The 25,683-nt window shown below is 40.9% G+C and overlaps 1 protein-coding gene across 3 annotated transcripts in view; it reads left to right on the top strand.

Moving 5' to 3' along the window:
• Positions 1-442: 442 nt before the first annotated feature.
• The window catches only part of CERS6 (ceramide synthase 6), a 95,990-nt gene continuing 70,749 nt past the window's right edge, over positions 443-25,683 (top strand). Inside the window, exon 1 of one of the 3 annotated variants that reach the window (XM_030277425.4) lies at positions 443-753. In XM_030277425.4, the coding sequence (XP_030133285.1) occupies positions 584-753 (170 nt within the window). In that variant the 5' untranslated portion in view covers positions 443-583. Of the gene's footprint in view, positions 754-1,090; positions 1,642-25,683 lie in introns of those variants that run through there. The other 2 variants (XM_030277426.4, XM_072932207.1) reach the window with 2 other exon arrangements.

Raw genomic sequence — 25,683 nt, forward strand, 5'->3', positions numbered from 1 at the left:
CTGCGGAAGCCGACCCCGGCCCACCTGGCTGTGCAGAATTCATAGAGGGCTTTTCACCGCTGTCACCTGCCTATTCCTACCGGGCCACAGCCTTTCCAGGCTCGCCGGGACCCCGGCTGGGCGGCGAAAGGGCGGGCGGGTGTCGCCCGTCCAGGGCGCGGGCCCTGGGCCGGCGCTGAGGCGGAGGCTGTGCCCAGCGGGTACAGCGCTGCTGCCGGCAGCCTCGGCCGCGGTCATGCCCCTAGGACGGGGTCCCTCTTGTTCGGGCCGCGCCACTTCGGTCTCGGGCTTCGGTGCGGTCTTTCGGCAGAGGAAAGGGGCGGGGGAAGGCGGCTCCGGACCGCCCGGCGGGGCCCCGAGCAGCGGCGGGCGCGGGCGGGAGCCAATGGGTGCCGGCGCGGCCGTGTGACAGGCGGGGCGGCCGCTGCCCCCGCCGGGCGGGGAACCTGCACGGCGGCGCTCGGCAGCATCATCCGCGGCTGCGGGGCTGACACACGCCTCCATCCTCTCTCCCGGCAGCCGCTCACACGCGCCTCGCCGCGGGCGGAGCGGAGCGAGGGGCGCCGCGGCAGACAAAGCAAAGATGGCAGGGATCCTCGCCTGGTTCTGGAACGAGCGGTTCTGGCTGCCACACAACGTCACCTGGGCGGACCTGCAGAGCACGGAGGAAGCAGCCTTCCCGCAGGCGGAGGACCTCTACCTCGCCTTCCCCCTGGCCTTCTGCATCTTCATGATCCGGCTGCTCTTCGAAAGGTAACGCCGAGCCCCTCGCGCCGCCCCGGGCTTGGCTGGGCTGGGCGGGCCCAAGGGCAGCCGAGGAGCTTTGTCAGCCCAGCGTCTTCCCTCGCCGCTGCTTCACTGCCGGCCTTACCGGGCCCCTGCGTTATCCCTGCCCCCTCGGTCGGTCACGTAGCGGGCCCGATGCAGGAAGGTGGAGGGGTTCGAGGCAGCCGGCGCGGCGTTCCCGCTGCCTGCGGCGCGGCCCGGCGCGGGCGCTAGGAGGCGAGGTCTGCCCGGGAATGGGCGCAGCCCTCCCGCCACCTGCCGCGGCCACGGCGGGTGGGGGACAAGGGCCCTCCGGCACCTGTGCGGACTGGGGCGCCTGCCCGCGACCCACGGGCTCCGGCGGGGTCCTGTCCGCCCCCCTCACTGAAGCTCCGCCAGAAGAGCAGTGGCGACCGGCCGCGGCGGGAAGTGGTCCCGGCGGGGGAGTTTGCCCGCGCCCCGCCGCAGGGCCGCTCTCCACAGCGGAGCCCGCGCTGGGTGCGCTGCGCGGCCGGAGCCGGCGGCAGGAGCTGGGGCCGGCGGCTGTTCCGCTGCTCGGCGTGGGGCTCAGCTGGGAAGGGACAGCTCTTGGTGAGGGCAGCCCGGTGCAGCGGGGCTGAGCAGAGCTGTGCGTGGCCAGTGCAGATGGTGTCGGTGAGCGGTCCGTGCCGAGTGTCGGAACACTCCTGGGGCTGTCAGAATGTGGAAGCTCAGCGATGAAACGCGCCAGACGCTGTTCATCTCTGAACCAAACTCACCGTTCTTCGAGGCTGCTGAACTCATGAACCAGGTTGAACAAATACATGAATACGTATATATGCATACCTAAACATAAAGCGTCAGACTAGCGATCGGTCAGCGGGGACTGTATTTTCGGTGAGTGCTCCCGTGCGGATGCTGAGCAGGGGCCGCCTGTCACGGGGAGGCAGCTGAAGCCAAGTGGGCGCTCACTTGTGCACGCTGCTGCGCCGTCTGACAAAGGTGGTGCTCCTCAGCAGCAGAGAACAAAAGAATGATTCCTTTTGCCAACACCTACGTGTTTTCAGTGGTGTTTTCTTAGGCATGCTATTAGGGTAGTCAAGGAAGATAAAGGAAGACTGGTAGTTACTACATGCCAGAGAAGGGCTGTAAAGATACTTTAAAAATGATAAAACAGCTTATCTGCCAGGTACTGCTTCAAATTTCCTAAGCATTCCCTCTCCCTGGTTAGAACTTGCCTGTGTTCCTAGCTTGGTTGAAAAGATCATATTTGTTTTGAAAAATAAGGTGTCATGGGCCGTTGTTATCTTTTGTGTTGCTTTACAGATTTACTGAACAGCAAAAATTGTCATCTGCCTGAAAATCTGAGGTTGTGAAAAGTTAATTGAAGCAATTGAGTTGTACTCATTACTCAAGTTGTTAACTATATTGCACTAAATAGTGCAATATTGTTAACAACTGGATTAATGAGTACAATTACAAGTATTTAGATGATGTCAAATAATTACTTTTTTTTTTTTTGCAATCTATGATGTGTACTTTTGAGTGTTGAAAGTGGGTGCATGATATTGCATCTCCTGTCATCTGAACTGCAATAAGCATCGCAGCAGGACTGTGTTTTGATGGAGGAACAGCTAGTCAGATAGTTTCAGCCTCAAATTTAACTCACATTTCTGCTAATCCTGATGTGGCTGTTGTTAGCATTGTAGAAGCTGCTCTGATTATGTAGTAGTTTGTATCCACTTACTCTTGGTAATTTTCGTCATTTAAAGTAATGTTTAATTTTGCAATGCATTATATTTTTAGGTGTTAGTTATACATATAGATGATAATACCAGTATTTTTAAAATTCTCTTGTATTCATTAGATGGATTTTGAAATTTATATCGAGAAATGTGTTCTTCTAACCTGATTGTAGGTGAGAGATGTCCAAGGATATTTTATTAGCAATTACTTAGGTATGTATTTTTTCCTTTTAAAATTAAAATAAATTTCAAAACTCCACTGTGAGAGTAGGAGTGACTGTTTTGTGTGGGATTAATCCACTTGGCATGGTACAACAGTGATTTTTCATGTAGAGCGTTTTATTAAAGCAGGCTGAGCAAAAGCAACTGGACCTGTTTCCACTGATGAAAGTAGGGGGATTGTGTATGTCTTTGAATGGGGGAGTGATCAAGGTTAATTATTGCTTACTGTTAATTGGTTTTTTCAAATTTCTGTGCTTTGGTTGTTGGGAGCTACAGAAATCCTTCATGCACATCATCAATTAAAGGTCTGCAATTATGCATGATTTAGAAGGGGAAAGAGAGAGATATCTTTAAAACGGAATTTTTTCTTTCTTCTCTGTATCAAACCATTTTTTTCAACTCAAGTTGTGGATGACTGATGTATGTACTTTATCCTGCAGCATGCTCTTACAGATGTTTAGCAGTTGCAATGGTAGCAGCTAAAGAAGAAATAAAAATTGATTCTGTAACATATTTTGAAACCTTGCAGATTTATTTTTAGATCTGTGACTGTACTGTAGTATTTGTAACATCAGTGTAGTCTCTATTTTGTTTTGTAAGATGCCTGAACTCCAATACAGGTGCTTTTGGAATTCTGCACACTGGTAGGTAAGCAGACACAAGATGTTAATAATCTGATTATGTGTTTTTTATCCATTATTTTCAGACTGCTTCACAGCAGCTGACTGATAGGCTGCTGTAGTAGTATGGTTTATTCCTCTGCTTCATAGGAAGGGTTACTAACTTCATGAATCCTCACAATAGTAAGAAATACGGTTTTGAGGAGTTGAACTTTACCTGTCTTTTTTTACAATGTTCTTGACATGTTTGGGTGATGCAACTTGCAATGCTCAAAGTTGATATTATTTTTATATACATATGTGTTTATGTGTATATATTTGCAGGTGGAATTGAAATGCTAGAACTTGGAAATTTTGTTCTCTACATATACATGTATTATTTACAGAGTTAATTCTACAAGGATTGTTGTTATTTGTTACTGGTTTGGTGAATCAGCTAACCAAGCCAAGAAAATAATCTAGACACTTCTTAATTTTTTTTTTTTTCTCCTTTCAAATGGGTTGCTTTTATAATTGATTTCCTTGTCCTGCTATCCCTGACCAGCCCTCTTGAATGAAAGGAAAAAGTAGATTAAAATGGTATGTTTAGTCACCTCATCAAGTAGCTCTGGTTGTGATGAGTGCTCCCGAAATAAGCTTTGGTCTGAGGTACAATCTCATAGCCATGAGATTTAGTGGATGTATCTGCTGAGGTTATCATAGGATGAGATGTTAAAATACTTTTAACAGCGTTTTTCCATTCCTTCTCATTCATCTTTCTTTAAACACAAAGTACATTTTAGAAAATGGTAATAACTAAGCACAAATATAGTGTTACCTAGTAATTTGCAAGATGGCAGAAGTTTTGCAATGCAGTGGGTAATGTGGGAACATATTTCCCCCAGTATGTATCCATTTTGTGTGTCTTACTACGTTTTTAAAGGTATGTAACAGTTAAGGATACCCCCTGTACTATACAATGCCTTCAGGTAATGTAAGTGCTCAATAGTAAGTCTCTGTCTCCCTGAATCCTTTCCAGTTCTAGTGTGGCAAAGACAGCTTAAAGCTGAATTGAAACTGGACTTACTAATAGCAGGGTGTTGTAGTTTTGGTTGGCCTAAGAAAGATAAATAAACATCTGTTCTGGGTAAATAAAATTTTTCTTCTTTTGTTTAAGGGACAACGTGGCTCTTCTCCCTCTGTGCTAGACCTCACTGCTCAGAAGCAGCATCCTTTCCTAAACCCCTAAACGTGTCCTCTGCAAGGAGTATGTGCTTATACAAAAACTGTTCATTCAGCAATCAGTGTGCTTGCTGGACACAAAGCAAGAGAGTAACACTTCTGTTTTAGAGACTTCTCTCAAGGCAGAAATTGACTGAATCCTCCAAACGGATTCCTGAAAAATCAGATTTCTGATGTGGTCTAGCAATCTTCTGAGTCAAGTAGTCTGATATTGCTGCTTTCTGTACGCTTGGCTCATCTATTGAAGTTACTCATACTTCATCTCTGCACTGTAGTTGCACTGTATTTTATTTCCCTCATCTTGTAAGCAGCAGTTTGGGCCCAGATCTAATGAAATCCCTCAATGAATCAGCAAACTGCTTATACTGTAATTGTAATCTGGCCTTGATGGGGAGCAGTTCTCAAAGGTGATGCTGATATTCTGCAGTTGATGGAATGGCTCATAAGGTCAGCTTGATTATATATAGCAACAGCCCTCCAGCTGCACTGACTTGGGCTGAACCAGCCACATCATTTACTATTACTCTGATCCAGATGCTGTCGACACTGAGCATATGGAAATTCATGGCTTTTATATGAAACTGCTTTTGTAATGATAATTCAGTCTCAAAGGTAACCTCAGCTGATTTTCATTTAGCATGACACAGACACCTAGTGGATCTCGGTCACATGAGACAATGACTGTATTGTTATGTATATATATATTTTTGGTAGCTATAAAAATTCATTTGGATGACAATACATACAGTCTTATGAGTGTTTCTGGTGTGTAGTGTATACATACAAATTTGATTTTTGTACTCCCTAGGACATCTAGTATCAGTTGATTTTTACAACAAAAAAGAGGCTAGACAGGATACAAATTTTGGAAGTGAGTGTACAAACTTCCTGTACTTCCAGCAGCCCAAAACCTCATCTGAAGAGGTTGGGTGGGGCACTGATGGTTATTTCAGTCAAAACCTTTTTCTAGGCTGTAATATTTAAAAATTTTTTGCTTACTTCCCTGTGTATTAGGCAAAATCTGATTGTTCAGGTGTAATTCATTTGTATGTAAGTGGATGCATGTGTTCTGACAATAACTTTCTCAGTTCTTTCCTTACCTTTTTTTTTTTAAATAATTTTTTTCATAAGCTGACATGTAGGGCTTTTTCTCTTTGCTTGATTGCTATTTACTAAATGCTTAATTCTGTCAAAATTGAATAGGATATTGAAATTGCTAACTTGTATGAAAAGGCAGACCCTGGAAAGAAAATAACTAAAAACCTATTTCTTTTCAACTTTAAATCAATTTCATTTTAAGAAGTAACAATAGAGCCTTAGCAGTAAATAGCTTTAAAATGCATTTATATCTTACTGATTGTACTATTCATTTTTCTGTGTTTCTTTAAGTTACTAATTTTCTGTCATTTATCTTTTTCTTTATATAACCAGTTTTTGTTTCCTAGGGTTGTAGAGTTGAGCTTCAGCCACTAACACTTGCAGACTAACACTTCCCAACAAAATTATTGTTTTACCTGGAGAGCTATTGTCTGTCTTGGCCGTTTCTTACCAGCTCAGACCAGTGCAGTGTATTCTCACACACGCTGGTCCTGCCAGTGCTGGCTGGTGCACATCTCTATTGCACAATGTAGTTCTGTGGTCACACATAGGCTTAGAGTGTTCCTTTCAAAGAAGGAAAAAGTGCAGTGGATAAAGTGCACACTATTTGAATGTGCTTTATATATGGCCATTCATTCCTAAAATATCCATGTGGGAGAAGTGTGACAGCTAAACCGCAGCTCTGCCAATGGAAGGTTACAGTGACAGGTCATTAGTGGGTGCTGGGAGCCTATTACTGAGGCAGAGCCACGGGTAGTGAGGTTTTGTCTGAGTGCAGTTCCAGTTACTGGTAGCAAGTCCAATTTGGTTCCTGCCTGGATCCTGCAACCACACAATTGGATCCAAATTACCTGTGTCTCTTTCTGCTGTTCCTAGTTCTGCCTCTGTCACTGATTAACAGGCATGTGCCAAGGATTTGTTTTTGGAAAAATAAGAGCTTCTGGTATGCTGCCCCTTTCTATGCATCTGCAGACCAGTGCCTTAGTAGTTCAGACAAAATATTTAGTAAATTAACATTTGGGATAGTAGTCTGTTCCCTTAAATCCATCTCTGTTCCTGTCAACAGGGTTGATGCCTGATCTGAACAGTGTTTGACTATATTTTGTGGGGAGGAGGTTTGTTCTTTTTTCTCAAGTTGTTATATATCCCATGCCTGCAGTAGGTTGACAGTTTATTAGCATGTGGTGTTTCTGTGCCTGTCTTGAGATGGTCTTGGAATTTTGAGAATAAAGTTAAAATTACAGCATAAAACTAGACAGCTTTTGTAAGTGATGTAACCTTATATAATGTCCAGTCATATGCTTAAGACTGTAGTTGATGCCTTATGGACAATCAGATGCATATGATGTGTATCTACAGTTCCTTGGAGTTATTGATCTAACACCTGAATTGCTTTGTGTCTCTCTGCAAAGTGACTTCCTTCACTCACTGGGCACGTACAGATTTTGGGGGACAGCCAAGGGAAAGGAAGGGTCTCTAATAATGAAATGTGTGGGTCTCTGAGTATTTGGAACAGGAAGAATCACTACTGTCTTGTTTTAAGGTAAGCAGTATTTATGACAATCAGATGGGCTGAGAACTTCTGTCCTCTGGGAGGAAATATTTTTAGCACATAGTCCTTACAGAAGACTAACTCTACACTGTATGGCATCCATCAGTTTCTGGAAATGCCTTTCAGGTTATTCTGAAGTAGTCAAACTGCAGCCAGGGTGAGAGAACTGCAGTATTTAGCCCAGTCAGTTGAAATCTTAGAGATGGTTTTCATATAGACCTGTAACATGAAGTTGTGACTTATGCACGTAAAACAGAGAGTAAACGGTATTTTTTCCCCCCCTATGTAGTTAATACCTCTCTTAATAGCAAATTCTGCTGTTGTTAAGCTTTAATATCTCTGAACAATTGTAAAGCCTCGTGTAACTATTACTGACGTGGCACAATCAAATTTTAACTCTCAAGGTAATTGTACAATTACTAAGAAAATTTAAGACTTGTAAAGGAGTGTAACATCCAGTTAACCATGTCATTTATATTGCCTATTAATCCAAGTTATGTTTTGCACAGGGAGGAATGAAGTGTTAAGGGTCTCCAGACTACCTTGTATTAATGAAGTATCTTTCAGGTTCACTAGCCTAAAACTCATTTTAATATTATAAATGATGCACGTTGAAGTTTTGTCTGAAGTGATGAAAAGCCTTCTTTGTGCTCACAGGTCACACTAGGATAGTTAAAGCAAAATATCTAAATCACTTGCATTTTTTTCTCAGTGCAAGTGCAATAGAAGCTTCCTTTTGTTAATATCTTCACTGTATTGGTTTCTCCTGTATGGATGAGGGCAATAGTCTATAGTACTATATTAAATAAATCTAGCTGACATAGTGAACACTGGTGCACAAACAGAGGTTAGAGCTTGGAATGTGTTCATTGGCATAAAATCTTAGGTTCTTGAGGCTATTTGAGTATTTGTGCTTGCAGTAGTGTTTATCATTTGCAAAAGCTAGTAGGTCTATTTTTATCAGTAGTGAAATAACATAACATGTGGTGTCATCAAATCTACTCACTGCCTGTTTGCCATCCTCTGAGATAAACTTAGTATTTTTTAGCTCTACAAGCAGAAAGAGAAAAAGTCTTAATAGAGATGATGCTGAAACCCTCACTTCAGCATTGGGATCTCTTCACTCCCTTTTCTCCTCTGTTACTGGTTGAATTCAGTTCTATATGACATTGAGAAAAGTTCAGATACCTGATTTTTCATTGGGCCTGCTGTTTATCATGTCTGTGGGACTTCTGTCTTTTCACTGGGAAGACAGAGGAAGCTAAGACTACTCTCAATTTATACTTTCTTATGGTGTTTGACAGAACTTTAAACTATGAAAACTGCTTTTGTACAAATGAAATGGTACAAATGAACTAAACTGCCTAGACTAATGAGAGATGCTTTCCTGGAGTGGCGGGGAATTGCTTATTTGGAAATAAAACTGTGCTCTATAGCTCAAAGTAAAAAGCTTACTCAGAAACAGTCCCTGATCACAGAAGTAATGTGAAAGGGAGATCAGAGTGGTATGTTGTAATATCCCTTGTGCTTGCTCTTCCTCATGTCTGTTGTGACTGTGTGATGTACGTATTGCTGAGATGCGGTTGCCTCCATATTTAGTTAGAGATAGACTGCTTGGTGTGCTGTTTTTAAGGGGACTGCTCAAACAAGGTATGTTCCTTAAGGTGCACAGAAATTAGCCTTGATGTGGCAACTGCTGAAACATTTTAAATGGGCAGCATAAATGTGGAAAGTTAGTCTAAACCAGTGGGCATTACAGTGTGACAAAGCAGATAAGATTGAATCTACATGAAATGAAAGCGAGGTCAGAAATTTTTGGGGTGGTGGGTGAACTCAGATAGCACTTCTCAACCAGGAAGAGACCTGTGTAGCTGGGGAGCTCCAGTCTCTCATCAGTTGCCTATCAGGGCTGCAGCTTTTCTGAGCTCTGCTATAGCAGATGAGACCAGTGCTTTGTCGAGACCAGTGCTTTTTCAAGACCAGAATCCCCCTTACAACTGGTAAGACCAGTTGTTTCTGTTGGAAACAAAGTTCTAGGAAATGAGTGGGTCATGAATGTGTGCTTGTTGACAAGTTTTTCTGCATTTGTCCATTAACTTTCTTGCTTCAGTACTTGTGGTTGTCCAGAGCATACTGCTGGATGAGATGATCAGGTCCACTTGGGTATAATTAATTCCTGTTATGGGGCATCATGTTGGAAAGAAACTGTTGAGAAAAAGAAATGCAGGTGGTTAGACCACAAGCAGAAACGTGTTGTGTATATATTGAAGCAATAATTGAGTGGTTGATTCTTATCTGTCAAGTTTTCCCACACAGTACTATGAGAGGAGGGTGAGAATTGATATGATAAGAAAGTAGCCTGAAAATATGAACAGTTCTGGTGCCAAACATTTCCCAGTATTACAACACTTGTACTGAATTAACAGTGATTGCATTGTTATGATGATGACAAATTGAACTGTAGATGGAGTGCTGGGAGTGCTGGTGGACACAGATTCTTCTTAGTGGTGTACAGTGAAAGGACAAGAGGCAACAAGCAACTGATATGTAGGAAATTCTGTTTAAACAAACTTTTCTTGGGATGGTGGTGGAACACTGTGACAGATTACCCAGAGAGTGTGGAGTCTCCAGTTGTGGATGTACTTGGAAAACATGGGCATAGTCCTACACTATCCCAGCAGACTTGGTGATCTTCAGAGGTCTCTTCCAACCTTGGTGATTGTGTGAAATCATAAACCTCACGGAATGGCATAAGTGCAGGCCTCCAGGGCACTCCTGAGACCTATGTCTGGATGAAGTTTGTGAACTGTGTTGGAAAATTGAATAGGAGAGGATTAAGTTGAAGTTCACAGGAAACCTATAGAAGAAAGGGCCGAGCATGTAACATTTGATTGAATGGACATCTGGGTTTTCCATTTTCTGTAGGACTGATTTTATTGTAGTCTGGTGTGTGAGCAGATGGAATGTAAATTAAGAAATAGATGTGAACCTCTGCTACCTAAGGCAGGAATTACCTTATGAGTACCGAGAATGAAGTCTGAGTTGCTTTGAAATAAGTACATTCTCTTCTCTTCTAGGATCAATGCTTTGAGTCTCCTCAGCATAAAATTTGATTATAACAGGCCGTTTTTAGGATCATTTTAGTTTTGTTCCACTTAAATTGTTTCTTCTTAATACTGCAATATCTTTAAGATAATTTTGTGTTTGAAAAAATTCACGTAAAGAAGTGCTTAGACAACAGAAAGCAGAAATCATATGCCTTACTGGAAAAACTTTTATTCCCTTTGTGTTCAGGATAATAAGAGTAAATCAGACTTAGGGGAAAAAAAGAGAGAAGCCAGTCTTTAGTCTCATGTTCACTAATTCTTTATATTGGTAATAAAATAGGTAGTTGAAATATATTTGTATATGTGTGTGACAGAAAGTAATTTATATACCACAGTGGCATCATATCACTCTGATGCAATGTGCTTTCCTTTTATTTTGTTTTTAATATCATTACATCAAAAAATAGTTGTAAGGCATGGATGTAAAATATTGACTGCTCTAGAAAATGACATGTTTCAAAATGTGACTTTTTGGGGTGAAAATGAAACAGTTTGGTATTTGACACAAGAAACATATCTTTTCTCCTAAGTAGAGATACTCTAATGTGTGCTAGTCTGGAATTGTTATTTTCTAGAGCATTTACAGGAAACATGAAAAATACTTGATTTTTTTCCAGTTTGGAATGAAATGGAATGTTAGAAATGTCAAAATTTCATCACGAGCAGATGTCCTGACTTTCAGCCAACACTGATACAACTACAAGACAAGGATGTAGAGATAAAAATGAGATCCCTGTAGCATTGCCAGCCTCCAGAATCACACATTCTTCATCAGAATTAATCAGTTTGTATCATGCATGATACACAGAAAGTTTAATTGTGTTTTTCTGTTTTTTTTGTGTTTTATTGGAGGAAAAAGTTATCCCTTAACAGGTGACCTGTAAAATTATCTCTTAAGAGGTTGATTTTTTTTTTTGAAAATAGGCTGATGGTTTGTTAGAGTCATAGCAAGAGTTTGAATCTCTCGCCTGACATTTACCCTCAGTGGTCAAGATGAAGAGTGCTAGCAGAAATAGGACACTACTTCATCTTGCTACCAAGATGCCTCCAAGGTTTGAGGAGAACCCAGCCACCTGTATCCATCACATGAGTATTCCTTGTGTTTTGCCTTGTTTACCAAATAATTCAGGTGTAACACTAGAGTGGTTTAGAGCTTTAAATACTAATAACAAACCTCTTCAATAAGTTGCCTCGAAGGAAGGAAAACTTCAAATTTACCTTGAAGGATCTGCTTTTACACTTCAAAGGGCTCTCAAGGGTTTCAAGCTGATCCTAATTTTATCAAGGATCTTTCTCAGTTTTGTGGAAAAACAATGTGTTGGTCATCCTCATCTCAAAGCCCTTCATGTGCTTTTTAGGAAGAAACCATAGCTTCTTTCACGTTTTCTTTCTGTAAAGTCCTGTATCTATACCAGGATATATTTTTTTTAATGGTTTGAAAATAACCCAAGTGCATTGACTAAGAAAATGACATCTGCTAAATAATCTGCCATCCTCTTCCAGCTCTCAGACTAGAGCACAGCACATTGCGAAGCTATATACAGGGAGCCTATCTGTCAAAGCAAGGATGTTGCCAGCTATATGGTCCATAAAGTGATTCTTTGATTTCAGTCCTCCATATCCAGTGTTTTGTGTACAATATGCAAAGGATCTCTGCTTCCATTGAATACCTGTGACTGACTTGAGACCTTGACTGCAATAGCAAGGTGTTATTATGGATTTTGTTTTATTTTTTTGTTTATTTGTAGGGGTGGATTTCTGTCTTGGGGAAGGCTTGTTGGAATGAAGAGACAAGGCAGTAGTATCCAACATCTTACCTTCTTGTTCACATGTAGAAATTTCAAGTAAAAAGCAAGATTAGTTCATCTTCATATATAAAAACAGTCCTTAGAATCCAGATATTACCACTTGCATCTTGTCTTCTTTTTCAGACTTGCATTAACTTCACCTGGGGCTTTTGTGAATCTCTTGCAAACCTTTAGGCCTGCCTGGTGCACATGGACTGGTAAATCCTAAGTCATACATTAAAAGATAAGGGTCAGGGGTTTTCATGCTCCCATCCCAGTGACTTCATAGAGTTTACTGTGAAGCATCCTGGATTCTATACATCAGGCTAGTTGTTGGTCTTCCAACATTAGCATTTGTTTTCCTATATGAATTTTAATGTAAAAAGAACATTAATTTTGTGAAACTGTATTACATGCATAGTGTTTTGTCACACGGTCTTATTGGGTTTATTTGCAGACAGTAAGGTCTGCGGGAGGTGTAAATTACATGGTCTTTGAGGGTAGTTGAACTGATTTGAGGATTTATATTGCACTTAAATATAATTTATTTACTCAAATGTCCTGAGTCTGATCTTCTGCCAATATAAATTAGAAATCAACTTTTGCTGAGTTCTGGTGTTTTCTCTGCATACAACTTCTGTGAAGGACCAGAAGTTTTATGACATTATGCATGGTCATATGTATCTGAGGAATTTTAATAATATAGTTATCTAATCTAGTAATTGTGTTGCTGTTTTAGTAATTGTGAAGCAGAAACAATTCTGTCTCTGTACCTATATATGCACGTATATATAAATATTAAAAAAAATTTTTTGCATTGTATTTTTCTTTCATTGACTGTGACACATTTTCCTCCCCCTTCCATTTTTTCAGGACTAGTAGTATGTGTGCAGCCAGAAAGTATTAATTTTGTCTGAAAATCCTCACTCATAGAAGGTTAGTTAACATTTCATGTCGACCAGAATGACTTGTTCTTTTTTCACAGAGTAGGAAGTGCTCCTACATGCTGCAGGGTGATGGAGCAGTGAAAAGGGAGCGCGTGCTAGCCTCGCTACTCCTTCCCTCAGTCCCTTTAACAGGAGCAGCTCTAATAGTGACTGAAGACTGAGCCTGCTGCTCGGTGACAGCTGCTGGTACACACCTTGTGGACAGCTTTTCTGTGTCCTGACTCAGGTCTGCTCTTGCACCAAGCTGCTTTATGGTGGAGAAGAAGGTCTGATACATCTGTGCAGTGGTTGTAGCTCCTGTCTACATGTGTAGGGTGGCTGGAAGTAGTATTCAGGTGTTGCCCTAGCAGGCAGCGTGCTGCTAGGTCAGTCCATGTGACAGGTAGTTTAATGTGAACCCAGGCATTCTATGTACACTGTAGTCACTGCCAGAGTAACAATATAAGCAGCTATTAAGAGCTCTGAGTACAAACAGAAAACTTGTCATCCTTATGATGATGAGGATGTTTGTTCCACATGTGATGATTTTGTGATTTAGAGAGTACAACGGGGTGTGTGGACATGTTGATATTAAAATAGGTTGTAATGATGATCTCCATGACTGTCTCAACAAGTCTGCCACTCTGCTTCACAACAAGGCTTTTGTTGCCTTGCATGGTATTTGTTTACACTGAATGACATAAAGAGGCCCCTGAATGAGTACACTTGCATAATAAACAGTGCATTCATTGGATCCACCCTGTATTTTCTTCCAGCTTCCATTCACTGAGCTTTCTTCAGTTGAAAGCTTGGCAAATGTTCCCTCTCAGCTTTGCCTACAGAAGACTGGTTACCAACCAGAAAACTTAATTACAGGAGTGAGCCTTGCATCCTTCTGGCTTTCCACACTTCTGGCCTGTGGGAGAGTAATGGAAAATATTTTGGTCTGTTTTTGCTGTTGACTTTGAAAGAGTGAGGCTCCTGAGCTCAGGAGGTCTAAATTTGAGTATTATAGTCAAGGACTAAAACTTAGTGTACTTGTGTTTTCTGCTGATTATTTTGAGTAATCTATCACGGGGCCTGGGATCCTTATTTATTATATGAGCATAGCTGCAGTGACTGCTTATTGCTTCTAAAGAAGTTTTTTGTGAGAACTATCACAGATAGAAAGAAGTTTTTAGAACTTAATGCAGAGTGAGCCATGCTGCTGAACTCCTAAGCTTCTTTCCCCTTTGACAGTTTACTCTAGACTTACAGGTGCAGTTGCTTCTGTCCTAGAATAATTTCAGGATGTGTCTGGGTTATGTGAGGATAAAGCAGAAACAAGAAGATGGAAAATTTCACCTTCACACTGCAGTTTTATGGGGTAATTTTCTCTCCCCCTCTTAAATAAGACATTTATAAGGTCTCAGTGATTGGCAGTGGCCCTCAACTGTATGAAGCATCCACTTCTAAATGAGCACCATTAATCAGTCCCATTCCTGATTTGACAAAGGCAGGTCTAGAAGAAGATGCAATTAACTACAAAACATGCAGGGCTTACCAGAAGTCTGTTTCAGAGAACTCAAATCTTGAAAAAAGGCACTTGCAGCTCTAAGAGCCACTGAAGAGTTAATTTTTTTTATTTCTTAACACCTTTTTGGATATTGTCTTGCCTGGAAATTTTCTAGCTTATTACTTAAAAGAAACAAAAGAAACTCTTCATGGTTGCAAAATGCAAGCTGTCAGGCTGTCTTAATTTTAATGGTATCACCTTTCTCGTCCATTTACAGTGTGCCCAGAAGAGTCATGCACATTTTCCTTTCTCATTTCTTACCTCAGAAATTGTATAATAGTAATGGTAGAGTTGATTATTTGCCTGTTTTGAAGGGTTGTTTTCCCATGCAGGTCTGTGAAGTGAACTTAATGCATATGAAGAGTTGAGAAAGGTCTGAACAATAGTATGATAGTTGCATCACTGCCTGTGTCTAATAAGGCTGTGTAAAAGTGAAAAAACAGCAGAAGGAAATGCTGATGCTTTTCTACATTAAGCATGGTATAATGCTTGGCATGAAGAACTGTGAGTGGGGGAGGGCTGCTGTGTGTGGCAGTGCTCTAAACTAAAGGGATGTGTCCTCTTTATTTGGCTAGAAAGAAATAAATTTTGTAGCTCACTAAAAATATGGATTTTAATAATGCTTTTGGACACCTGAATGTTATCTAGGACACAAATTAATAAGTACTTACAAATTTATTCTCTTGTAATTGTTGTAATTTTAAGGAAGGACTTTTTACTCTTAACCTTTATTCATGACAATAGCACATTAGTGGAGTGTGCTTCAGCTCTGAATTTGTAGTTCTATGTTTAGATCTTTCTTCTGCAGCTGGATTATTTATGGTAAAAACAAAATAACGATAAAATGTAAGTTCTTTTGGTCCTACTGCAGAACAAGCTGAGTGAATCTGGCATTCCAAAGCCTCTTAACAGCGTTAAAAGAATGAGTTATAAAAGCAGAAGTTGGAATACTTCTGTGCCATCAATAAATATTTGCATCTCAGATGACAGATCATGACAAGTCAACCCCCTCATGAGTGTGAGTAATGTAGATAATTTTTGTGGAGATGCAGTGCAGCAGCCACATGACTTGTGGTGTGACAATCTGCTGCTCTTCAATATCTTGACACTTCTGTTGCTTCCTTGGAATTTAAAGTTTAGAGAACTAATTACTCACCAAACTCTTCCTGTACTTGCTAGGTAAAAATAGTTAATGGAGAGGCTGAGGACAGAGGTAGGAATGGGGCAGAGAAGTAGAATTGGAAGGAGCACACAGGTGTCTTCTGGAGTGTGGGAGAGGGGAGCAGGACTAAAGATAGATAGTGTGTGGGGAAAACAGGACTGTGATGCAAGTCTGTGCACCTGGGCGGAATGTGGTGTAACCAGACATGCCCCTTTGTTTGTGTCACCAGAAACAATGTGTTTGCAACTGTTTGCTTCAGATACACTTCTGAATTCCAAGGTATAATGAGAACACTTATATCCTAGGCAAGGAAGAGACTTGATGTACGTATGCACATCTTGTCTTCCTCAAGTTGTTAATGAAACGGACCTGAAAATTCTTAATAAGATTTCTAATTTTTTAAAAAAACATTTTTTTTGGCAGTAAGAAAGCTGTAGTGTTTGTATCATTGCAGTCTGGTCCCATGTGGAAAGGTGTAACATGCCCAGGCACCACTCCCCCTTCTTGCAAAATCAGTGATGAAGACAAATGACAACTAAAGAGATACCAGATGGGTCATGTGACCCCAAATGATTGTGGACTGGTATATATGAATCTCTTCTGATGAGATCTAGAAATCTGTTATTGGGAGGGACAGCACCCTTTCTTCTATTTCTGAAATAAGTAGATTAACATCCTTCCAGGTTTGGTTGGAAAATGTAGGTACTTTTATTTCTGGAACATCTTAGTGATAGATTTGGGTCTTTGTCATTCACCAGAATCCTGGATGGTCAGTGAGACCAGGAACTGGTCTGAAAGGTAACTGAAAGGAAATAAAGGATATTTATGTTGTGTCATTGGGGAAAGTGATTTGCACCTGTAGAGGTTAAAAACAGTATTACAATGAGACCATTTCTGCCTGGTGAGCTGAGGGTTCCAAGAACAGAGGAGTTACAGCTGGTGACAAACCTCAATATAGCCAAGAACAATGGGAGACCTTGAGCATGGAGCAAGTAGGTGAAATTTGAGTCTGGTGGGCCTTTTGCAAGAAAGAGAAATATTATTATTGTTAGTTGTCTAAAATGGACTTTTCTTTGCCCATTGCAACTGCCTGACAAATTCTACTGTTGGCAAACCAGGACTGAAAAAGGATTCTTGATTTTAAGATAAAGAACATTTCCAATCAGTTAGACAAGGTATCCTTCATGTTCTTAAGCTATCACAGTACAAAAGTACTGCTTAAATAATCTGGGGAACCTAATAGTATGCTACTCTTATAACTTGATTAGCATGCAAAGTTTCTTTTATGACATTAAGAATAATGCCAAATAATTGTTCTTGTTTTATGGTGTGCTGTAAGGGGGAATGTGTTCCTGTGTGTATGAGAAAAATGGTAATGTTCTCTAGTAACCCAGAACAGTTACGATTGCCTGGATCATCTAGAAGCACAAGATGTTTTCAGCAATTAATTTATAGACCAAGCAGATGTTCATTATGGCAAGAACCCAATAAAGGACCAGAGCTGTTCTCTGAAAGACTCACAGATCTTTTCCCAATAACTGAGGCTTCAGGAAAAAAAATCTGAAAACTTTATTTCCTTATTGAGAAACACCTATTTCATAAAGGAGATCTTCTGTTAAGTTTGTCATTAGACTATGACTCATAAGATGCATTAATAATCTAACACAAGGAATTTAAACAATTGGAAAAATACCCACTTTCTTTACTTAAAACAGTTTGAATGTTCTTGAGAGCTATTGTTAGATTGCATAAAACATTAGTTTGAGTAGCTTTTTTTAAGAAATGAAGGAGAAAGTAATTTCCAGCTTAATTTTTGTAATTTCAGTATTTTAGATGTAAAAATAAACTTTGCATCATATAGGAAGCAAATCTAGCTGACAGTGTTGATCTGCTAGACATCGTTAAAGAACAGCACCAGTTTCTGATTGATTTGTGGTAAAAGAAACCATACTAATGCAAATGAAGTTTCACAAGTTATTGTGAAACAATTTATCTATTGAATAGGATAGTGAAAAAACACATTGTTGAATCTCAGTGTTTCTTTTTGTGGGGCAGTATTTAAAATGAAAGATAAATGAAGGAAGTATCATTTAGGTAAATACAGGCATACTATCTCACCACTGTTCAAAGGGTTAACACAAAATGAGCTTTGCATTTTTCTAGAAGCAAAAGATCTGTTTTAGACCATCATGCATGAACACAGCTCAAGGGGAAATACTAAGCATTAAAGTCCAGGCTTCAAAACTGAATAAATATGCCAAATCTTGCTACCTGACAATGTAGTGGTTCCAGAGTGTTTTTAGTTTGGCAATTCTCTTGCAAATGCTTGTTTTTCCAATTTGCTTTGTCAACTCCTCATATGTACCTCAAGAATTCCATTATTGCCATTTCTTTGCTTACCCTCTGATCCAGTATACATTCAACAGAGGGTTCAAATTCCTAATGTCTTTCCGGGCTCAGGTCCAAGATGCTTCTCCCTCTAAATATATCACCGTCAAAAAAACTGATGAAACAAACATGAACCAGTCAGCTCAAAAGAGAGCCCAGATGTTTTCCTCGGGATTTCCATAGTTGTTTATCTGAGGTACTGAGGCAATAATTGTTTATGGCTTGCTGAGTTAAGGGTGAAAAATTATTCAAGATAATGAAAGTTCAGCTGTAACTGCTATAGATAAGATACTGCTCAGAAATAATGGCTAAATGGGGCAGGTTTAGATGAGTTATGTGTAGCATAGCCTTAGCTTCAAAGGAATTTGGCCAAAGGCAGGAATGGTAAAAGTAAAAAAAAATATCAAAGACAAAGGCTCCCTGTGCACATTCTAGAATTCAGGATGCAGTCTGTGCAGTCTGCTACTCAGCTGTATACTGTGCTCCAAATGGCTTTTCTGGGGGGGTCTGTGATAGTCTTGGGTTTGCTGGTGAATGGCTTTAACAGCACAATAGAAACTCTGCGTAGCACCTGCGTGGAAAGTGAAATTATGATGATTTGAACTAAAAGGGCTCAAGACTTGTTGTGAATTTTGCCAGCCAGATCTGCACGTGTCCCATTCCACGATGGTCATTTTTTTCCACCAAAGCAAATGAACGAGGCACTCCTACCTAACAGCAGCACCCTCCCCTCTGCCCCCAGCATTTGTTTTCCCACCACTGGAGTCCCTTGGCTGCTTCCCAGACCTCCTCACATGGAAGGCAGCAACAGCAGCAGCACACAAGTCTGCAGTCATCACATGGCTAGAGAAGGTGCTTGCCTGTGAGAGCTGGGACTGGTCCACCCCAGCCTTCAACTGTCAGTCAACAGTCCTGTGGCTCTGTGGCAGTCAACCATATGAAGGTTGTGGTATGTGGGTTGCCAAACCAGTTAGATTTGCCATCACTGCAGTGAGTCAGGAAGTTGATTTCTTCACCTTCTTGCACAAACTTGTCTGGTAGCATATTGCATCTGGTGGAAATAGGGTTCAAGAGTGATTTGTTTTAGTATTTCCCTGATACAAAATGGCTTTTTTTTTTTTTTTAATGATAATGAAATAGAGTCCCTTCTGTCTCTGCAACAGAAGGAGAGAAATGAGTAAAAATGAGTAAGCTGCAATTGGACTTAGTCCGTACATTTTGTGAAGATTTAAAAACCCACTTAATGCCTTTGTGACAGTGAATATATGAATTCCAGAGTGAGTCCCTTTTTCCAGACAAGAATTGTTTAAACATACAGAGGGTGATGAGTAGATGTCAACCTAGTATTATAGTTTCTCTTTGAAATCTAGTGTCAAAATGTAGATATTTATGAGATTTCTAAAACTGTTCACCAGGAAGCTGTGCAAAATACACTAGCAAGATGTCATTAAAAGCAGCAGATGCTATTATGGTTTTGCTGCAAGCACAGCAAAAGTGAAAGCACAGCAATTCCTCTATTTTTACCTCTTTCTAGCCTATATTTGTCTGTCTCTTGCCCCTTCTACATCTATTTTCTGACATGCATCATTTATTTGATTGCTAATGGATCCTAGTAGCATTGAGTACATGTGGTCTAGGATTAGGATTTGTGAATAGGAAGGACTATAATGATTTCAGTTTTCCCCCTTCCATCTGTAGTTGCACAGACAACCCCCCCTAATATGTACCAGGCAGAAGTGATTTGGGTCCTGCATGACAGGTCTGTTAATTGATTCCTTCAATAACTGCTGAAATCTAAAAGGGGCGGAGGGCTGGGGAAGAATGGCAGTGAGGTTGACTAGCAAAAGATTTGACCTAGTTTTTTCAATCTGCATGCCTGTGCAGACAGACTCAATTATAAATCTGCTCCTTTAGAAGAGTACTTTTTTTCCCCCATGTGAACAGCTGCATTGATTTTGAATGTTCAAATTTGGTGTGTTAAAACATAAAATTTTGTCGTCATTGTATATAGCGTCATGAAATATGCGTGTGTGGTGAGGAAGTAAGGGAAGTCATCTGCTTCTGGTGGATTGCTGTGGGGTTTGCTGCTTTCTGCCCTGCTGCTCAATCTTCTCCTGTGTGACATTCCATGCTTGGATTTTGTCCTGCCTGCAGTATTACTGTGTGTATGAAATACGCTCACTCTTTACTTTGCATGGGAGCTATGTGGTACTGCTTTGCGCACAAAGCTAAAGGAGGCTGAAAGAATTTTGTTTTAAATTTTTTACAGCATCTCTAAACTAATAATTTGGCCTTCTATTTATTTATACCACTATCTATTTATACCACTTGCCCTGGCCTTTGCTTGGTTTGATTGTTTGTTTATTTTTCTTTCCTCATTTAGCAGTGAAGCACCAGGGATTAGTACTAAATTCTGCAGCAGCATGGGGATTTATGACAGGCTTTGACCAGAGCTTTGATTCTCCAGATGCTCTGAATAAACATGACAACAGACATTTGAAGGGGAATATTCAGTTGCTAAATAGATTTATGGATCATGTTTTTCTTCCTTTTGATTACAGATTCCTTTTAGAGTGCTTGGTTAACTGAATGCATGGCTCTAGGGTTGGCCAGCCCAACAAGGGTTTTTTACCTCTTCTGCATTTCTTAATAACTGATTTGGTTCTTGAACTGCTTGCATCTGCTACAGGAAAACCATCACCAACTGAAAACCAGGAAACTGACTTCTGTTCCTGAAGCTGCTGTGAGATACAGCTGAAATGGTATCAGGAGACTGCATAAACCCATCCTTGCTAGTTACAACCTGGCTTCTTAGCTCCCTGCTTGGAGGCTCTCTTTCATTGTGCTGTAGGCAATGGCCTTGGAATATGGCTTTATGCTGCTTTGCAGTTTCTCACTGTTTGCTTGTGATCTCTGCTCTTATGGCACTGGCTGTGGCTCCAGTGTTGGTTTGTGCCAGCTGGAGAGGCTCTTGAAAGGGCAAGAGTTTGCAGCTCTCAGCTGGCAAGGAGTGATGGGGAAAGAGCAAAGAAAAGGTGGTGCTTGGACCAGGGAAAGTTCTGTAGGTTTCATAGGACCTCCTCCCTTAGCCAGCCTGTATGTCAGTCAACGGTATTGCCCTGCATTAGGCTTGGAACTGGATACATGCTGCTGTGCCCTTGGTGTAACACCATTCATCAGCCCTCCTTCCTCCCTGCTTTGATTTGCCAGTGCTTCTCTCTGAAGATGGAAGGATATCCCTGTAGGTAGAAGCTGATCTTGCAATGGAATAATTTTCCTACTCTAAAAGAAGATTTGGAATTATTCCATAGTCCAGGGTATTCTGAAGACTTTTGCTTTTATTTGTGTGCCTGGCTGTAGCTGGTGGAGTCAGCAGTCATGCTTTTTGGGAGCCAGGCTGTGTCAGTAATATTTCTCTAGGGGATCATGGCTAACATGCATGTCAAGAAAGTGACGGTCAGCCCCAGGAGCTGAAAGGAGGAGCTGCTCTGAGTGTCCTTCTTTGGCATCATATCTGCTGGCCTGATAGTCCCAGTCCTGCTCTGAGCAATGGTCTTGGGCTGAGGTACTTGGTCATGTATCTTCGATAAAGACATCACATCTAATTTGTTCTCAAGGGAAGACAGAGTTTGATCTGTGATTCTCTGTAAAGTCGCTAATTGCCATGTCCTCAGTGCTTGCAAAGCCTTGCTGCAGTTCAGGCCCTGTGCACATACTTAACTGATGTGCATGCTGAGTGTTTTGGAGTATATGAACAGGGAAGTGTGAGGGCTTTGGCAGCACGCTGGCCAAATGCATATGGTGGGCTGTAACATCTGCGTTTGCCTGGGCAAATACACTGTAACAGGCAAGGCTTCAAAAGGAGTCCTGCAGTAACTCCTGCCTTGGTGTTTCTCCTCCCTATTCCATCTTCTCCTTTCTTTGTCCTCTTGCCAAGTGCACAGCACTCCACAGTTCAAGCGCAGCAATATTACACATGGCTAATCTCTAACCCAGCTGGGTGAGAGATTGGCTGTTGCTTCCATTTGAGTTGTCAGATGAACAAACTAGGTAACATTCTGGATAGACTTTGTGCTTTTTTGGCTGAGTTGCCTCATAATTGTCCATGTGCACCAGAATGCTCAGTTTACTGCAGTGGGAGAGCAGTGGGAAGAGCTATGAAAACCTGTGGAAGAGCTGATCCCCAACAAGGCAGTATGTTTGTGTCTTATGTTCTGCTGGGAGGGTTTTGGTGTTTGGGTGAGCTTCATCTGTGCTTTCAGAAGCATGTACACACTGCTGTTTTGCTCAAACTGCACCCAGACATTGCCATCAGAGCTTGTTGTAAGGGAATTTTTTTTCCTTTTTAGTTATACTCTTAAACAAGAATTATTCAGTGACTAATTATGTCAATTGTCATTAAAAAATGTAACTGACAATCTACAATTGTGTAAAAATCTTCTATAATTATATAACTCGTATGGGTTCCCAGTTTTGGTTTGCATCCCAAGCAGCATGCATTGTGGTGTGTTTGAAAAGAAATAAGCAAGACAGTTCTAATGCTCCAAAGGAGATGAAAAGGGTTATGGCACCCTAAACATGAATACAGAATAACAAATACTTACCAGTTGAAGATTTTGAGTAACTATTTATCTTACACGTAGTTTATGACCAGCCAGTGCAGACAGGTGCTCTGTCTAGTTTTCTGCATGATGCACCCTTCTTCTCCTTTTTTTTCAAATTCTTAATAGTAAAAAGCCACCTTTTCTGTTACTGTCGCAGCATCACTTATTTGTTGCACCTAATAGCAACCACTAGGGAACAGCATTACAGTGTCAGGTCAGGCTTCCACAAGTACCCACCTGCCCAAATTTTTTTCCCCTTTGACTTCTGCTGGTAGAGGTGGGCGTTTATATTGCAATACTATTAGGGAACCATGTTTGAGTCAGGTGTCATTTGAAAATGTAGTGTGCAAAGTTGCTGACAAAAATCTTGTAATGAGCTAGAAGAAAATATAATTGCAACAGTTTCTTGTGTGTTTTGGTGTAGAAAATGCACTTGCTTATGGATCCAAAGTGTAAATCATTCAGAAATACCCAAGATATGAGATTACTTATTTTCTTTCATTTGACACATGCTGCAGCATGTTAAATGCTGTCAAAACCAGTGGGCCAGCATTGTTGCTGCACGGTGAGCTCCTCTAGACGGCTGGTAGCTATGCATGCAGCTCACTAGTGCATCCTGTGGCGTGGCTCCCTTCCCTGGCTGAGGTTTCTGGCTGAGCAGCCCAGGGAGTTGTTTCCAAAGTGTCGTTTGGGTGATCTGCTAACAAATCCTATTATTTGTTAATAGGATTTGTTCTTGCACTGTTTGGTCCAATCACTAATTGTTTATCACGCATTAGGACTACAGTGCGATGCCTGTCAGCTGCATTTTGAGCTTTTTGTGTGCAAGACTCATTGTTTGTCTCTGATGGCAGGTTTTGCTTTGGGACAGTGTAGAAGGCAGAAAACGTAAGGCTCTGCATTTCAAACGTGGCAGTGTAGTATTTCCTGCACTCTCATGGGCACTAGTTTGCCCAACTCCCCAGGATAGGCTCAGAGGGTCAGTAAACTCATTTGGAGGGCTGGGTGTTTTGCACTTCTGCATACAGAGCTGCAGCTGCCTTGCAGATTGTTTCCCTGCCTTTTTGAAAGTGTTCTGCTCAGCTGGCAATTAAACAAGAAACATTTAAGAATATTCAGTAATAGAAGAGAAAGGTGAAAATCTACAGGAAGAACTTGAAAGCTAGTGAGGCCTAGTTGCTTTTTATCTTTGTTGAATGTTTTGATCAGTCCATATGGTATTTAATGATCATACAGTGCAGGTGGAAACTACTTCTTGAAAGGGGTTGGTTTTTGAGATTTTAGGTGTGAGTGCTTGTATAGGTATTTTAATAAATCTTCTACTGAAGCACTTCTTTTGGAAAAAAAAAATATTTTGAATTATAGGTATCTTAATATGTTTTTTAATCCTTTTTCTCAGAATAGAATACATTGTAAGAAATACAAAATCAGATTTCCAAAGCAGAATCTGAATATGGTCCTGTGATAGCTTAAATTGGGCATCTAGAGAGTTCACCTTCAAGTTTGCCTGTGTCTCAGTTTAGTGATGCTGTGCTGATAGAGTGAATTGGATCAGAACACTGGTCCAGCTGAAAACTCCATGCTCTTCTGGGGTGGTGTGCAGTGATAGTTTTCAGTTTCTAGTGGCAGAAAGGGACACGTGAGGGAGAGGGAGCCCAAGCACTTGAGGTGGCTGCCCTTGCATAGGGTGTGGTGGTACCTGGGTAGAAATAGGTCAGACCAGCCTGCCCCATTCAGTCTGTAAATTTTGAACAGTCTTTATTATCTTAAGTAATACCAATTTAAGGATAAAATGGAAAATAATTTGTGTTGTTTGGTTGTATGCTTATTTAGGAATAGATTTTCTGAATATCTACATGTATCTCTTATCTTTTTGTATTGGTAGCTAATTAGAAATAAACTGAGGAACTAGATTTTTGTACCAGATAAGAACTGGGTTTTGTTCTGAGTTTATGTAAAGTGTCTGGAAATAAATAGGCTCTAATTCTTGTATTTTAGTAGCCAGACACTATGCTGAAGTTTGATTGTATATACACACATATATTAAATGTATGCATACACGAATATGTAAAAATATAGGCTATTATATATGTTTTATATATGTATGCTTGTTTCAGTGTACATTTGTGTTTCTGCTCATATAAATACAGAAAATACAGTGAATTAATACTATTGTGGTAATTTTTTGTGGCTAATACCTGCCAGCCAGAATGAAAATTGGTCACACTTGAAGCTCCTGCAAAAAGTTTGATGATTTTGTGACCAAGCTCTTGGAATCAAAGCTTAACCTCCAAGTTAAAGCAACCATCCCTATTTCTTGTACTCACAGAAGTACAATCATCCTGCAGGGAGGTGTCCAGCATCAAATCCCATTTGGACCACGTGTCTTTTCATATGTAGATGTTTTATGGTTGGTTCTTTGCTTTGGTTGTCCCACACTTGCTGAAATGAAGAGACTTACCAGCTCTGTATTTTAGAAGTGGCAGAGGAGTGTAAGAAATCTATAGTGATTTCCTGTGTCAGGAGTGTGACAAAGGATGCTTTGGGATCAACTGTTTATTTTTACCCAGTACAAGAAATAAAAAAGCAAAACCAAAACTGGCCAGCAATGAGTTCAAAATGAAGTGGGATGGTTATCTTCACAGAGTCTGAATTTACACCAGAGAGCTCTGCCACAGACTGTGGAAAGTTTTCACAGGTCAATGAGCAGTAGTGCAGCCTGGGGAGGAAGGGTCATCTCTTTGGGGACTGCTATGTGCAAAGATGCCTTTTTTAGTCTAAAAAGTCCCTAAGCCACAACATTCTAGAAGTTGGGAGAATATTTTTGTCTTCTTTGACCTTTAGCAGTGGGCTACAATTTTGGAGCCTGAATTTCACCAATGAACCTAACTTGTGTCCTGATTTTAGTGCAAAAAGGGTGAGAGTGATACCTTCAGAATTGTATTGTCCATA

The sequence above is a fragment of the Taeniopygia guttata genome, chromosome 7, assembly GCF_048771995.1.
Source record: "Taeniopygia guttata chromosome 7, bTaeGut7.mat, whole genome shotgun sequence".
In the NCBI taxonomy this organism is placed as follows: domain Eukaryota; kingdom Metazoa; phylum Chordata; class Aves; order Passeriformes; family Estrildidae; genus Taeniopygia; species Taeniopygia guttata.